General features: G+C 60.3%; 3 protein-coding genes across 5 annotated transcripts in view; all 3 read left to right on the forward strand.

Moving 5' to 3' along the window:
• The first annotated feature begins 8 nt into the window (after positions 1-8).
• PLPP6 (phospholipid phosphatase 6) lies at positions 9-3,557 on the forward strand. Its single transcript, XM_026089210.1, has 2 exons — positions 9-261; positions 2,171-3,557. The coding sequence occupies exons 1-2, from the start codon at positions 21-23 to the stop codon at positions 2,539-2,541; spliced, it is 612 nt and encodes a 203-aa protein (XP_025944995.1). The 5' UTR covers positions 9-20; the 3' UTR covers positions 2,542-3,557.
• Positions 3,558-7,253: 3,696 nt separating this feature from the next.
• Positions 7,254-12,179, forward strand: LOC112977165 (dimethylaniline monooxygenase [N-oxide-forming] 5-like). 3 transcript variants are annotated; one of them, XM_026089193.1, is made up of 9 exons: positions 7,255-7,427; positions 8,315-8,461; positions 8,784-8,972; positions 9,064-9,226; positions 9,565-9,707; positions 9,988-10,187; positions 10,543-10,892; positions 10,978-11,050; positions 11,344-12,179. In XM_026089193.1, the coding sequence occupies exons 2-9, from the start codon at positions 8,330-8,332 to the stop codon at positions 11,687-11,689; spliced, it is 1,596 nt and encodes a 531-aa protein (XP_025944978.1). In that variant the 5' UTR covers positions 7,255-7,427; positions 8,315-8,329; the 3' UTR covers positions 11,690-12,179. The 3 variants fall into 3 exon arrangements, with proteins under 3 accessions (XP_025944980.1, XP_025944978.1, XP_025944981.1); XM_026089195.1 differs by lacking the exons at positions 9,064-9,226; positions 9,565-9,707 and having other exon boundaries at positions 7,254-7,427; XM_026089196.1 differs by lacking the exons at positions 7,255-7,427; positions 8,315-8,461; positions 9,565-9,707 and having other exon boundaries at positions 8,790-8,972.
• Positions 12,180-12,217: 38 nt separating this feature from the next.
• The window catches only part of LOC112977144 (dimethylaniline monooxygenase [N-oxide-forming] 5-like), a 6,292-nt gene continuing 3,396 nt past the window's right edge, over positions 12,218-15,113 (forward strand). The window contains exons 1-2 of the mRNA XM_026089160.1: positions 12,218-13,306; positions 14,998-15,111. Coding sequence (XP_025944945.1) covers positions 13,172-13,306; positions 14,998-15,111 — 249 coding nt within the window. The 5' untranslated portion in view covers positions 12,218-13,171. The remainder of the gene's footprint in view (positions 13,307-14,997; positions 15,112-15,113) is intronic.

The raw sequence follows: 15,113 nt of genomic DNA on the forward strand, positions 1-15,113 counted from the left end.
CGCTGCCCGAGGAGGACTGCATGAAGCTGAACCCCTCCTTCGTGGGCATCGCCCTCAGCGCCCTGCTCGCCGTCGACCTCTGGGCCTCCAAGCGCCTGGGCGTGTGCGCGGCCGAGGGCTCGGCCTGGGGCAGCGCCCGGCCGCTCATGAAGGTCATCGAGGTGTCCGGGCACGGCGTCCCCTGGCTGCTGGGCACCGCCTACGGGCTCTGCCGGAGCGGCAGCGCGGCCACGCGCGAGGTGCTGCTCAACCTCCTCTTCGGTGAGCCGGGGCCGGGGGGCGCGGGGCCGGCGGGGCCCGGCAGGGCCGCACGGCTCCGAGCGACCGGCGCAGCCGCCGGCTCCGGCGGGGCACCCGCTGCTGCCCCGAGCGTCCCGGGGAGGCCTGCTCCGCCGCGGGGCGGGCTGCGCGCTGGAGCCTCTGACGCCTAGGCGCTTTCCCCGGTTGTACGAGACCTTGGGGGAGCTGAACTCCGCTCTAGTCCTTCAGCTTACCAGAGAAGCRCGTTCCGGATGCATCCGTCTAGCGCTGCGACGCCAGCCGTCTCCCTGAACGGCTGCTGCTGCTCTGCTCCGGAGTGCAAACGTCTGCACCCTTGGGCTCGCCACAGACCCTACCTGCATGGATTAATCTATGTCAGCCAGCGGGAAAGCTTGGCTTAAAGCATACATTTTAGTCTTGCATGCCGTAATATTCCCACCTCCCCCAAAGCCTGTCCTGCTTGGCATACCTCAGTTCATTTTTGCTCATTTAGAAACTGTATTCACCCTAGAGCAACAGACCTTTTCACATTCCTAATTCTTACATTTTTATTAGTTGCAAAATAATGAATGTCTCACATTTATTATGCAAGTCTGAACTTGTTTGGTTGGAAACTGATGGTTTTATGCATCTTTTTGCATTTAACAAGGCATGGTTAATTTTCAGCATATCAGAGCCAGTGGGGAGGGACCTGGAGGCCTCCAGCCCAAACTCTGCTTGGCACCAAATTCAGGTGCCATGACCAGGCCTGAACCCCACTAGGCTGGAGCCCCACTCACCTTCCTGTTGCCCTGTCCCAGGGCTGCAGCACCTACCTGGAGGGGGGAGTTTTCCCTAATGTCCAAGCTGGATGTAAGAAAGAAAAAGTGATCAAAAGAAAACTCATTTAGGTTTAAATGTAAAAACTGCTTTGTTCTCAAATGATTATCCAAAGAGAGTGAACTAACTGAAGTGACTGAAAGATTTGGTGTCTGGAAATGCACCTTAGAACAAGGAGAAATCGGTCTCTTGCACTAGGCTCCCTTGGAAGAAGTGGCCCCAGCCGTCAGCACTTCAGGCTAAGCTAGCTTATCTACAGGAATGGAGAAAGCACATGCTGCCCTGCGCAAGAAGCTGTTCTTGCCAAATGCTGGCTGAACACTTCTCCCACCCAGGTGCTTCACTGCTGACTTCTACTGCAATAGCTGTTAGTGCTCTTTGAGCAAGCTGGCAATATTTGAATCATCTTCATTCAGCTCTTGAAAACACAAAGTGTGATTAACTTTTAGGCATTAATCCTGCCAGCAGCAGGGAGAAGCCAGGCTGTAGGAGCTCTGGAGCTGTGTACCCTCAGGCCTACTAGAGGGGCCTGGGGGAGCTGTGTGAGCTTGCAGCCCCTGTACCAAGCTGTAGCTGAGCAGTTAAAGTGGGTTGATCATTCACCACTGTCAATTTGACCCCAGCTGCTAGGGTGCGCAAAGCAATGCTGAGTCAGTGTGGCTGATAGGGCCCTTTCAGGAGAGGACTCCTGGGGAACATTAACCTCTTTGTTGCCTTCAAATTAAGGGGCCAGTTTGAGCCCSAAGTCGTGGAGAGAGCAGATTTTAGGGAGAAAGAAAAGCCCTCGAGTGCGAGTCAGGCCGAGTGGTGATGCTGGCTGTGGCAGGCAGAGGGTCTGGCCTCTGTGAGTGAGGGCTGCATGTGGCAGAGGGCATGTCTTCAGTCTCCATCAGCATGTGCGGGCAGAGGCCGGTCCCTGGACGAGTGCTGTGCTCTCCCTACCCAGGCATTGCTGCCGTGGGAAGTACTTGCTGCCTTTTCCTGGCAGGTTTCAGTAGCTGTGTGTTTTCCTCTTAGTAAATGGCTTTGCCTACCTTGTTTTTCACGGGAACAAAGCCTTCCTTTCTCACTTGCTGTTACTGTCTCCTAGCGTTGCTGCTGGATTTAGTGCTGGTGGCAGTGGTGAAAGGGCTCGTGAAGCGGCGGCGGCCTACCCACAACAAGATGGACATGTTYGTCACCATCTCAGTGGACAAGTACTCCTTCCCATCGGGCCATGCCACCAGAGCTGCCTTGGTCTGCCGTTTTGTTCTGCACCACCTGGTGCTCGCCGTCCCATTGCGGGTCCTCGTGGTGCTCTGGGCTCTCATCGTCGGCATTTCGAGGGTCATGCTGGGCAGGCACAATGTGACAGATGTGCTCTTCGGCTTGCTCTTGGGCTACATGCTGTACAGCGTGGTGGAGTACTGCTGGCTGTCACCGCTCAGCGCACCTGCTCTGTTTGCGCTCTGGAGTCACTGATGGCTGGGCCTTTATGCCGTGCACAGAGTGGATACCGGGGCTCGTTGAACCAACATCCTAGATTTTATCTAACCAGCCAAAACTACAATAGTAACGGTGTTCCCGGGGCTGTACTTGGACATTTGGTGCTGTCTTGCCCTCCCAGTGGGCTGTCAGGCAGAGCGCACCGGCCGCATGGCTGCACTGTCTGTTCTCCAGGGAAAAAACAGCCCTTGCAGAGCCCGGGGAGGAGYTGACACGTTCATCTGGCAGCTCACTGCTGATACTGTGAATCAGTGTGCCCTTGCTGGGCATCGGCCGCGTTCGCCCTTGCAGTGTAAGTGGCAGCTGTGGCTTTGCAGGGATTTCTCAGTGATTGCTCCCATGTCTGTGCGCTGTAAATACGCCGAGCTGTGCTGTGGTGAGCGTGCACTGTGCAGCCTGTTCCATAATGTCTGACTGGAGGGGACTCGCTGGGGCCTGTAAAAATCTCTGCCTTCCCAAGCAACTCATGTGTCTTTCCTGTTGCTCTTCAGTTAAGCCCTTCACCRAGGCCAAATCTCAACCTAGAAGGATGCAGGCATCTGGTTCCCAGAGCCTTGGGGAAAAGGTGAGGTGACCAAGGGTTTGGTCCAGCCATCTCTGAGGCAGTGGGTGACTGGAGAAAGTGCTCCCAGCAGCAGCCAGCTCATAAAGCTGTTGTGCAGAGCTTTCCAGGTCCTGTCTTCTCCATGGGATTTTCTATCTCCAAGGGGGTGGTAAAAAAGAGGGTTCACAGCAATTTGCATTTGTTAGCRTGTGTTATGAGTGCCACTGGCAGCGGCATGCAGCGTGAGCCGCTTCCCGTAGCCCTGGCAGCTGCGGCTGTCGGCACACCCTTGCCCAGGCTGCTGGTCAGCCCCAGGAGCTGGGCCTTACCTGCGCCTCCCGCTGAGAGGAGTCCCTGGCTGCACCAACAGGATGTGCTCCAAAGATGTCGACTCTGTGTTTTTACTGTGACTGTTTGTCCTGGCAGCCTTTTTTTTTTTTTTTTTTTTTTTTTTTTTTTTTAATAAAGCAGAGAATGGGTCTGGGTCATGCCTCACCCACTCCCGAGGCCTAAGAGCAGCTGCCTTCTATCTTAAAACCCCTGCTTTTGCCTTGGGGAACTGACTTGCTGGGGGGAGGCGGGACACAGTGACCCTCAGCTGGCCTGGGGCAACCCTGCCATACAGAGAGTACTGCCTGCTTTGGGCAGGACCACACCTGAGGGAAACCTTGTTCCTCCCTGCAGCTGAGCTCTCCATCTAGGAGAAAGCCTCAGCCTCTCATTTGCTGCTGCTGGAAGGGATCATGTGTCTCCTAATTCCTGGGACCCTCCTCAGGCACAGTGGGGCTGTGCTGGCCCTGCAGTGTGGGGTGCCTCAGCCCTTCCCTACCATCTGCCTCCTCAAGATACCTGCTCAGCTCCAGCTGATGGGAAAAAAAGGCTTTAGCAAACCACCCCTTGCTTTGCTGGAAGTAGACATTGTCTGGGAGCAGCAAGGGCCAGGGCCCAAACCCACAGTACCCAAGCAAGGCGAGCAGGGCAGGGCAGGAGATTGCAGCCAGGTCCATCCAAGAGTCCAGATCATCAGCCAAGTTTGCAGTGACAAGACAGGTCCAAGATGAAGCTCCGAAGGCAACCCGCAGGTCAGGGTCAGGATCAAGTCCAGTTTCAGTGACTGCCAAGGAGGCCCATGSTGACTAAAGCAGGGCTGAGGTCAAGCTGGGAAGTGGATCCACAGGCTGGGACACAGATTAGCAGAGCAGGGGCATGGCTGGGGGGGGGGGGGGGGAGCTAGAGACTGGCACTGCAACAGCATTGCTGTGGACTGAAGGCCCCAGGGGGAGCTGAAATAAGCTCCTGAGCCCATGAGCAGAGGGGGTGGGTGGAGGCCCCAGGTGAGGCTCTTCAGGGCCATTAAGGCCTATTAGTACACTCAGTGCCCTGACAAAGGTGAGCTGATGAAGCTCTCAGCTACATGTTTGCATTGCAGTTTGGGGCGAGTGGCAAACAAATTCCCAGGGTTGCACCATGCGCCAGACATCTGGCCAGGCCCGCGTGAGAAAGCACCCTGCCACCACCCCTGGGCAGCCTTCCTCTCCCGGGGAGAGGCGAGTAGTGGCTGTGGGTTCACAGGGCGTCTGCGTGCCGTGCAGCAGCACTCTCGGCTGTGGTCACGGTTTGGAGCAATCAGGGCTTGTCGAGCCATGCCAAAACATCTTAGCTGTTCTTTTTCCTAAACACTCTTTGTCCAAGCRGTTCTTACGGCCGTTGGACTCTTCCTCTCCCACCCCTGCCCCACTGGGTCACCTGCTGCCTGCGCCGCCCTTCGCCTTGGCTCTGCTCCTCCGCACTTCTGCCAGCGAGACCTTTGCATCTCCTGGTGTGCAGGAGAAGCAGAAGGTGTATTTGTATATACTTTCCAGTGTCTATCAGCAAGGTGTTCTGGAGCCCCAGGACTTGATTAAAATAGAGGACCTTTCCAACTCGCTTTGAGTCATGTTTGTTTGCATTTTGCTAGCCGCTTGCTGTTCCCCTGGGCCTGCAGGAGCCATGGGCTGCCAGTCCTTTGCCTGCCTGTGCATCCAAAATGCTGTGGCCTGGCACACTCCCTCTGGTCTCTCCCACACAGCATGGAGGTGGCTGGGGCCCAAGGGAGCCCGTGGCCCCGGATGTTGCAAGAAGACCCCCAAGTTTTTGTAAAAAAGAGCTGGCTGTCCCCCTCTCCCTGCTGCCACAGTGGCTGTCTATAGGAGAGCAGGGGCTCCCACAGCCGGGCTGGTGGGCGCAAGAGACCTCACTTGGGACCCCCAGCGGGCCTCAGGGCCAAAATCCAAGTTGGTGCCTCGTGTCGCTCTGGCAGAGCCTGTGTCTGACCGAGGCCTTCCCACGAGGAGGGGAAGAGTCCGGCCCTTGCCATGGGACTGAGCCAGGCCAGGGAGCCCTCAACGGCGCCGGCTGCGGTCCTTATCGCTGAGCCCCTTCCCTCACCAGCAGGCCTGCAGGCTGGAGCGTGCCCTGCCCGCAGAGAGGCTACCCCTCAAACCCGGCTGCCCAGGAAGCACGATGGCAAGCGTTCGGCTCCCCATTTGCCCCCTTCCCAGCTGCGAGGAGGCAGCACCATGCTGGCCGATGCGCCTGCGCCAGGTCCTGCCTGGTGCCCGGCCAAGGGTCGGTGCTGCGTTGGCTCCTCGCCTACTGCGAAGGTGGAGGCGGCTCTCTCCTCGTGCCTGCAGCTCCTCGTGCCTGTTTGTGTCTTTCAGCCRGGCCGTGAGCCTCGGGGCTGAGGGGCGCAGAGTGCCAAGCAGCCTGTCCTGCACAGGGCAGCGGTCACGTTAGGGTGGAGAGGGCAAAGTCCAGAGCTGCAGGGACCACTGTGTCCTCTGAGGCAATCTGCACAAATGTTACGGAGCACCATGGAGAGTTGAGCGCTGGAAAAAGGCCCCAGACCAAAAGCACCTGCTCCCCTAGTGCAGTGCCTGCAGAGTTTGCAAAGAAGCCAGCAGAGATCAAAGCAGGAAGGAAAATAGTCCCAGCACTGCCTCCCTCGTGACCCCGTGCCAATCTCCATGTCTGGCGCGAGATGCTCTCGCCGGTTTACAGGCGGMGGTGCGGAGTGTGGGTTGGCAGCACGGTGCCTCTGCCGGAGGCAGAGTGCAGCCTTTGCCACCAGTGAGGGGTTGTGCCGCGACGGTGTGGCTGGCTCAGCCCCCACAAACAGGGAGCCCAGTAACAGCCGGGAYGCCTGAACAGCCCAGCGGGCTTTGGGGCCAGGGCTTCTCCCCAAATGGTACCTTTGCCTTGCAAAGACGGCAGCCGCCCTTATGCCCACGGCTGCCTGGGGTGTGAAAAATCTGTCTTTTCATGGGCAGAAAGAGCTTTACTATGTTTATTGCCAGCCTACTATGAGTTTTAGAAGCTTAAAATCCACTTCRGCTGCAAACCTTGGCCTCTCCAGTCCGGCGCCTTGCTCAGCTCCAGGACGAAGTGCCCCGGAGGGGTGGCAGCATCAAGTGCTCCGGAGCCAGCAAACGGAGAGCAAATTTCCACCGCAGCCTTCAGTCGCGCTCTGGCTACAAGTGCTTCGGCAGCCAGCAGCACGCTCCTGAGCCTGCTGGGCCCGCGGAGAGCTGTGCGCACCCGTGGTGTCTTTTCCTGCCCGAGCGCCCTGCCAGCGACACCTCGCCCCACGGCTCCCAGCCACACGGTCCTCCTTGCACTGGCATCTCCTGGCCCCTGGGCGCGAACCGGCTGGGAGCATAGCAAGGGCTATGGGGACGCCACGGGCTGACGCACCCAGCCCCGGTCCTCCCACGGGGCAGGGGGGAATGTGGGCCATCCAGAGCAAGGCGCCTACAGGGCAGATGGGGCAGACGGAGCCACGTGTGCTCCCCGGGTACCAGCAGGGCTTAGCAGAAGCGGGGTTGTGCTGATCCCAGTAACCCGGGAGATTAAAGTTCAAGGAAGCGTTTGGCTTTCCAGCCCTGCTTTTCCAATCTGCATGCACGGTGACAGGCTGTATCTTTGCCTCTCCCGCAACCCCCCCTTGCAGACCTGTGTCCCCACGGTGAAGCCAGCACAGAGGTTCCCCTGCATCCCGGGAAAAGCAGCTCGTTAAACAGCAGTTCAAGGCTGCTGCGAAAGCCCCTGCCGGAAAAACAGAGTGCTGGGGCCGGAAGCGAGCCAGGGGCTGGCTTCCTGCCCCACGGCCGGCGTGGGAGGAGTGACGGAGGGGAGGCCCCGCTCGCGCCGTGCATCATAAAACCAGGCCGGAGTCCGATGTCGCAGCTCAGAGCTGGGGCGACGGGGCAGAGGCCCGGCGCAGCGGCTGGGGACAGCTCCCCGCTGGGGTCACCAGGGCTGCCTCTCCTTGCAGCTGCAGGTCGGTCGAGGGCCCCGGGGCCCCGTCGCGCAGTGCGTGCCCCCGCGCGGGGCGCGTGCCCACAGGGCTGGGTGCTTCCCGGTTCCCGGTTCCTGCAGGCGCTGGGCGCAGCCGGCCCCGCGCGGCCCCGGGTAGCTCTGGGAGCGGGACAGCCTGGCTCCTCTCCGGCTCCAGCACAGACTCGTCTCCCTTCGGGGCCCCTCGTGGGGTGGGTGCTGGTTGGGGTCAGCAATGACGGACGGCAGGACAGCGGATGCAGCAGGCACTGGGGGGGTGGAACGGGCGCCTCAGGCGTTTCAGACGGCCCCTCTTGCCCTGGGGAAGGGAGCGCAGGCGGCGCGCAGAGGGACCCGCGCACCCAGGCAGGGCTGGAGCGATCGAGCCCTGTGTGCTGGTGTCAAGGCAAAGTGCAGCCGGGCCAGGCACAAGGTGCACTTGGCTCGCAGCTCGGTTCTCGGTTGCTCCAGGCAGGTATTGATCTCCAGGCAGGGAGATTTGGGGGGTTTCAGTGCTCAGGCCCCTGCTCCTCCGGCCCTGGAGCATTTCTCCCTGAGTTTTCCAGGGGCAGCACCATGGAGGTGCAAAACCTCAGCACTTGCTGGGTCCCTGTTGGGGCTGGATAGTGAGTGCTTTATAGTCCCACCGAGACCTTTGGCAGTTCCCGGCAGCTGTCTGTCAGTCTGGGACTCCTTCAGTCTAGAGAACCAAAATCTTGTCTGCTGGGGGTGGGGGCAGGGAGGGGTCACCCAACCTTACCCCATGCCTCCAAAGCCCTAGTCTCGAGTGCAGAAGGCTGAGTTGCTCCCAGGCGAAATTTTGGCCTTGGGAGCCCAGCAAGAGATGTGCAGGGGATGTGTGACGAGGCCTGTCGCTCGCTCTCCCCGCAGGCAGCGAAGGACAGCATGGCGAAGAGAGTTGCGATCATCGGAGGGGGCAGCAGTGGGCTGTGCGCCATCAAAGCCTGCCTGCAAGAGGGGCTGGAGCCCATCTGCTTCGAGAGGACTGGGGACATCGGAGGCCTGTGGCGGTTTGAGGTAATTCACGCTGGTCGCAAGGCGCAGGTGCTGTAGCCGCTGGCAGCGCGGTGGCCAGGGATCAAACCAGCGTGGCTGCACGCACCCGGCCGCGGGTGCTCCCCAGGGTGGGTGCTGCAGGCAGGGGCCCATGCAAAGGGCCTTCACGTCTGCCCTGTGTCCTGGTGCCTCTGTGGGACCAGGCATCCCAGAGACCTTCCCTCGCAGCAGCCTTGCTCCCTTCTTGGGAGCATCCCCAGACCCTGCGACCCCCTATTTGACGGGACCCCCGTCTGCCCTCCCCGCCGCTGTGCCCATGTCAGTGCACCCACCCATCCTGCAGGAGCACTCCGAGAAGGGCCGTGCCAGCATCTACAAGTCTGTCATCATCAACACCTCCAAGGAGATGATGTGCTTCAGCGACTTCCCCATCCCCGATGACTTCCCCAACTACATGCACAACTCCAAGATCATGGAGTACTTCCGCATGTACGCCCAGCACTTTGACCTGCTCCGACACATCCGCTTCAGGGTGAGTGCCGTGGGGTGCCGCGGGCGCAGGGAGGGGGGTCTTAGGCAGGCCGGGTGCAGCCTGACGCCTGCTTGCTGCCCCCTGTGCCCAGACCAGCGTGTGCCGCGTGGCGAAGCGCCCCGACTTCGCCGTCACCGGCCAGTGGGACGTGGTCACCGAGAGCGATGGGAAGCAGGAGTCGGCAGTCTTTGACGCCGTGCTGGTGTGCACCGGGCACCACACCGACGCGCACCTCCCGCTGCACACCTTCCCAGGTATGCCACACCAGCTCCCCCCGGCCCAGCTGTTTCCAGCTGTGAGAAGAGACACACACACCCCAAAAGCCCTGCTGCTGCAGTCTCTAATGTCGCTGCTGTTCCCTTGCTCTCGTGGCCCATGCACTGGTCTGCTCACACACTCCCCGGGACACACTTGGCCAGGCCAGGAGGGCTCTGACAGGCAGTGCCGCAGGGATGCCACCAGCCATCCTGGGGCTGTGAGCCAGGCTGTGCCGCAGCCCTGAGGCCGCAGCACTGGTCCTGCCCCGTTTTTTTGGGAGGTGACCTTCCAGTCTGGCACCATAAAGCAAAGCATCCCTCCTCCCTCCCCACAGGCATCGAGAAGTTCAGGGGCCGCTACCTCCACAGCCGAGACTACAAGGACCCCCAGGCTTTCACAGACAAGAGGGTCATTGTCGTCGGGATTGGGAATTCGGGGTCGGACCTGGCTGTGGAGATCAGCCAAACGGCTAAGCAGGTGACAACCAGGGTAGGGTCCCCACAGGCGGGCAGCCCCCCATGAGCAGCAGGCTTTCCCCACGTGAGATGCCTCATCTGAGCCTGTGGGTCTCTCCAGGAAACGTCTGAGATGGAGCACTTTGGCCTCCAGGTCTCTGCCCAGCACCTGGGCAGGCAGTCATTGAGATTGTGGAAAGAGGAGCAATTGCATGGAGAGGCTGCGTCCCCTCTGGGGGAGCCCTTGGGTGCCCCCATTACTGTCACAGCATTAAAGACATGATATTTTCTCACTCACCCAGGTCTTCCTCAGCACCCGCCGGGGCGCGTGGATCCTCAACCGTGTTGGAGACCAGGGGTACCCCATTGACGTCATCCTCACCACCCGCATGAAGAACATCCTCTCAAAACTGCTGACCCCCTCCATGGTGAGCGACTGGTCAGAGAAGCGGCTGAACGCGAGATTCGACCACTCGCACTACGGCCTGAAGCCAAAGCACAGGTGCCTGCAAACACTCCCCTTTGCCCAAGAGAAGAGACCCCCCCGGCTATCCCTTCATCTAGACCAGTTCAGGTGGAGGGATGATGTCCTGGGCATTTCCATGCTCCCTATACCCAGCCTGGGGTCAAGGTATCCCAGGAAACCCAGCTAATAGCTCTGTTGTGCCCCTAGGCAGTGGTCAAGGCTTCTGCCTCTTTCTGTGGTGCCACCAGAGCAGGGACAGCTGACAAGCATCACTGAGGCTGAGCATACCTGGGGACCAGCAGGGCACTGGGCACCAGAGCAGGGAGTAGTGGACAGAAGCAGGACACTGTGCAGACTCTCCATCACCCTGACAGCTCCTTGTGCCTTCCAGGATCCTCCACCAGCACCCGACCGTCAACGATGACCTGCCCAACCGCATCATTTCGGGCAGGGTGAGGGTCAAGCCGAACATCCAGGAGTTCACGGCAACCGCTGCCATCTTTGAGGACGGCACCAAGGAAGACATCGATGCCGTGGTCTTTGCTACGGGATACAGCTTCTCCTTCCCCTTCCTCGAGGACTGCGTGACAGTGGTGGAGAACCAGATCTCCCTGTACAAATTCATGTTCCCCGTCCACCTGGAGAAGCCAACGCTGGCTTTCATCGGCCTCATCCAGCCCCTGGGTGCCATCATGCCCATCTCCGAGCTCCAGTGTCGCTGGGCCACCCGCGTTTTCAAGGGTAAGCGAGGCAAAACGTGCCCCGGGGCTATAGCCTGCAGCCCGTACACCTGAAACCTGAACCCGCTCTGGCTCTTCCCCTCAAGGGCTGAACAAACTGCCTCCGAGGCGCGACATGGAGGCTGACATCAACCAGAAGAAAGAAGAGATGGCCAAGCGGTAAGGTCCCACCAGGAACCGCTGGGACACGGGGCCAGGCTTGCTGGGCTGACGGTGGTAGAGCAGCCCTCGGAGTCCTTCCCCTTCCCGTCCCTCCCTGCGCGACCTGGTCCCTCCTGCCTTCCCGCGCACCACGAGTGGGACACACCGCCCCATTCCCCTTCTCCTCCACCCCTGCTCACTTCTCGCCGCCCTCAGCCCCAGCAACCCTGCCGCCATCCCCGAAGATCCCTGCTCTGCGCCTGGCATGCCCCAAAATTGCAGTCCTAGCGCCCGTCTGCTTCCTCCCACAGGTACGTGCGGAGCCAGCGGCACACCATCCAGGTGGATTACATCCCCTACATGGACGAGCTCGCCTGCCAGCTGGGCGTCAAGCCCAACCTGCTCATGCTCTTCCTCACCGACCCCCGGCTGGCGACGGAGGTGCTGTTGGGCCCCTGCACCCCGTACCAGTACCGCCTGCAGGGCCCGGGGAGGTGGGCTGGTGCCCGGCAGGCCATCCTGACCCAGCAGGAGCGTATTGTCAAGCCCCTGAGGACGAGGCAGGTGGACGAAGGCACCTCATCCTTCTCGGTGCCACTCTTGGCCAAGCTTTTCGGGGCTGTGGCTGTCTTTGCCATCCTTTTCACTTACCTGTAGACTCCCGCTCTCGGTTGCGCTGCTGGAGGGAAAGAGAGGCTTTGAAATGTGGCGAGGGAGCCCAGCCAGCGCACCCGCATTTCGGAGACCTCCTCCTGCCCGGCATGGCCATGGGAGCACGACAGCATGGCCTATCAGCAGTAGCATGGAGCCATTGGCCCCCAAAGTCCCTCCAGCTGCTGGGAGGAGCCAGGGCTCTGCGGGAGACCCAGGGCGAAGGGCAGCCCCAAACATGTCCCTGTGGGCACAGGGCACTCGCAGCTGCTCTGCACCTCCTCCTGGGAGCTGCGTCTGCAGATGTGAGAAAATCTGCTAACGCGCAGGGTGAAATCAGTCCCTCCTAGCCAATGCTTTAGCCTAAAGAGGGACTTGCCGGGCTTTTCTGTCACCTCAAGTAATCACAACACAGCACCACGAACAGCACTAACACTGTAACTAAAGGGCAAAGGCACTGGGAACTTTCTAACTGGATTAAAGAGCATTAAAACAAGCCTGACTGCTGTGCATGAAGTAGGCGAGATGGGAGCTGGCGCGGCGGTGATCAGGCTGCCAATAAGCCACGGTGCAGCATGGTGCGGTGCAACGACGTCAGCATGCAACCCATCGCGGAAACCACCGCGGCCTCTGTGCACAACGGCAGCCTCGCTGCAGCTGCCTGGCCATGCACAGTGCCAACACTGGCTGCACACATGTGCACACACACGCAGGCTTGCACATGCACACACACATGCAGCCACTGCAAAACAGCCTTGCCTGGGGTAGGGACAGCCAGCGTTGCCATCTTGGAGCCAGCTTGTGGCAAGCACGCTCAAATGGAGCCAGTCGTGGTGGCTCACAGCCCGCGTTGTGCCTCCCGCAGCCCTGCAACAGCTCAGTCCCACCCAGCCACACTCGCCTCCTGCACGGCCCCTCTGGAGGACCAGCTGGCAGCGGATGCTGGTTGGGAACCCGGAGCAGTGGCAGCAGGTCCCAGCTACCCTGCGCTGAGGCTGGCATGGCTGCTGCCCACTGGCACCAGCATTTTCCCCCACCACGTTGCTTTCCACACTGTGGCCTGCCAAAATCTGGAGCCAGGCCACATCTCAGCTCCCGCACCCAGGAAATCCCTGGGGCTGGCTTCAGCATCATTAGGTGCTTATATAAAATAATGACCCCTTTGAGGAGGGAGGGACAGACGGACGGAGGGAGGGTATGCAGGCAGGAGGTGTGGCACGGCCACGTGGGGAACCTGTAAATCATGTCTGGGAGGAACACTTCTTATAACGCCCTGGCTGGCCTCGGCTGTCTGCGCTGTGCTGGGAAGCACAGGGAGGTGTCAGCCCCGCTCCTAGCACCTCACTCACCCAGTGCCGACCGCGCACGACCAGACGCACCTCTCCATCCCTCTTCGCAGCGCAACCCACTGGGCTGTGTGCCCTCTCCTGAGCAAGTGCCACCCTTGGCCAAGGCTTCCCCACTGCCCCTGCCGCTGGACCGTGGGACATGGCTGCCCGCAGAGTAGCAATCATCGGGGCCGGTGCCTCTGGCCTGTGTGCTGTGAAATGCTGCCTGGACGAGGGGCTGGCACCCACCTGCTTCGAGAGGAGCGGGGACATCGGCGGGCTCTGGCGATTCGAGGTAAGCCTGGCATCATGCTGCAGAGAGCCCCGGCGGGGTCCCCTCACTCTGCCCGCGTTTGGCATCCTGGCCTGGCAGGTCTCTCCGCACACCACCACGAGTGGGAAACCTCAGGGCTGGGCTGCGGCAGCAGCTCCAGCATGGAGAGGATCCTTCATTAGCAGCTAACGAAGCACCACACCCCTGCTTTGCACTTGCATGACAGGGCAGTTTCCAAGGCACACCGTGGAAAAGAAGAACTGCTCCAGCAGTGGGATGTTCCCTCGGTGCAGCCTCGTGTGCTGACCACGCGGGAACTGGCTCCTTTCCACCAGCGGCAGGATGGGACCTTCCTCACAGACTCACTCCTTGGGCCAGCCCTTACACCAGCACTCACTGCCCTGTCTCGGTCTCCCCATCTGTCCCTTCCTGCGCTGTTCCAGTCCTGGTCCCGCTCCTGTCCATCCCTTCCTTGGCTCTCCTAGTCCCAGTCTGCTCCATCCCTTCCCAGGCTGTCCCGGTCCCAGTCCCCTCCATCCCTTCTCAGACTACTCTTCTCTGCTTCTGCGCTCCTCTCCCATGCAGACACCCCGAGCGCACCTCTGCCTTTGCTCTCCCTGCCTCCAGGGAAACCACTGAGCTAATTCCCACACCCACCTTGTGATACTGCTGTTTTACCCCCGGGCAACCATCTGCCATAACCCTCAGAAAGATGGGCCCTGCTGCCGTCCCAGATATGCTGGGGGGCATTGTACCATGCCAGTGCAGGGATTTGGGGTGGTTTGGCTGAAATGACACTGATTTTGTCTGTGGTGGCTTTAAAACAGCAATGGTGGAGCACGGCGAGCACAGGGGAGCGTGAAGCTGAGCTGGCAGGTTGGTCAGGCAGAAATCACCCTGAGAACAGGAACGGCGGCTGAGCCAGAAACACCAGAGCTGGCTCAGCAGCCTGAAAGTCCTGCTGCGGCAAGGGCAATGGCAGAGCAGGTGCCCAAGGAGCATGCTGCCTCATCGAGGCCCGAGCGCCCCCACCGCTCCAGGACACCACCAAGCCCCATAGCAAAGGCTGAAAGAAACGTGGAAAYAGGGCACCGGTGGGAGCAGGGAAGTCGAGGCACAGGACTGCCCACCATGCTGCAGAGGCACACACCTTGCTTGCCRGCCCCTTGTCATTACTGCATTTCCTCATACCAATTCAGAGCTTCCTCTCCCATTTTTTGTGGGCAGCCAGTCCCATCTGCAGCTTCCAAGGTACGCCATGGAAAAGAAGAACTGTTCCTCCATCGGAACGTTCCCTCGGTACAATCTCTTGTGCCAACCACACCTGAACGGTCTCCTTTCCACCAACAGCAGAATGGGACCTTCCTCACAGACCCACTCCTTGGGCCAGCCTTCACTGTCCTGGCACAGTCTTCCCATCCATCCCTTCCTGGGCTGTCCTAGTCCTGCTCCCGGTCCTGTCTATCCCTTCCTGGGCTGTCGTGGTCCCAGTCCCCTCCACCTCTTCCTGGGCTGTCCCAGTCCAACTGCTGTTGCAGCTCCAACCAGCTGCAGCTTACTCCAGCTGCTGGGTAGGGCCTGACCTTGCAGGCATGGTGAGGCGCAGGCAAAGATATGCTGAGCCAGACAGGCGCCTGCTGGGAGCACCCTGGAGCCCTGTCCCTTGCCCCCGGGAGTCCCAGTGGGTGCTGAGCCATGCCTCCGTCCCACAGGAGCACCCCGAGGAGGGCCGCGCCAGCATCTACAAGTCTGTCATCATCAACACCTCCAAGGAGATGATGTGCTTCAGCGACTTCCCCATCCCCGACGACTTCCCCAACTACATGCA

This window comes from Apteryx rowi, unplaced genomic scaffold (assembly GCF_003343035.1).
Source record: "Apteryx rowi isolate R43461 unplaced genomic scaffold, aptRow1 scaffold_80, whole genome shotgun sequence".
In the NCBI taxonomy this organism is placed as follows: domain Eukaryota; kingdom Metazoa; phylum Chordata; class Aves; order Apterygiformes; family Apterygidae; genus Apteryx; species Apteryx rowi.

Excerpts from the sequence above, each read along its gene's own strand:
- LOC112977165 (XM_026089193.1), top strand. The coding sequence starts at position 8,330 with ATGGCGAAGAGAGTTGCGATCATCGGAGGGGGCAGCAGTGGGCTGTGC. Across the intron at positions 8,973-9,063 it reads TCCGACACATCCGCTTCAGG|ACCAGCGTGTGCCGCGTGGC; the intron begins GTGAGTGCCGTG and ends CCCTGTGCCCAG. Across the intron at positions 10,893-10,977 it reads GGCCACCCGCGTTTTCAAGG|GGCTGAACAAACTGCCTCCG; the intron begins GTAAGCGAGGCA and ends CTTCCCCTCAAG.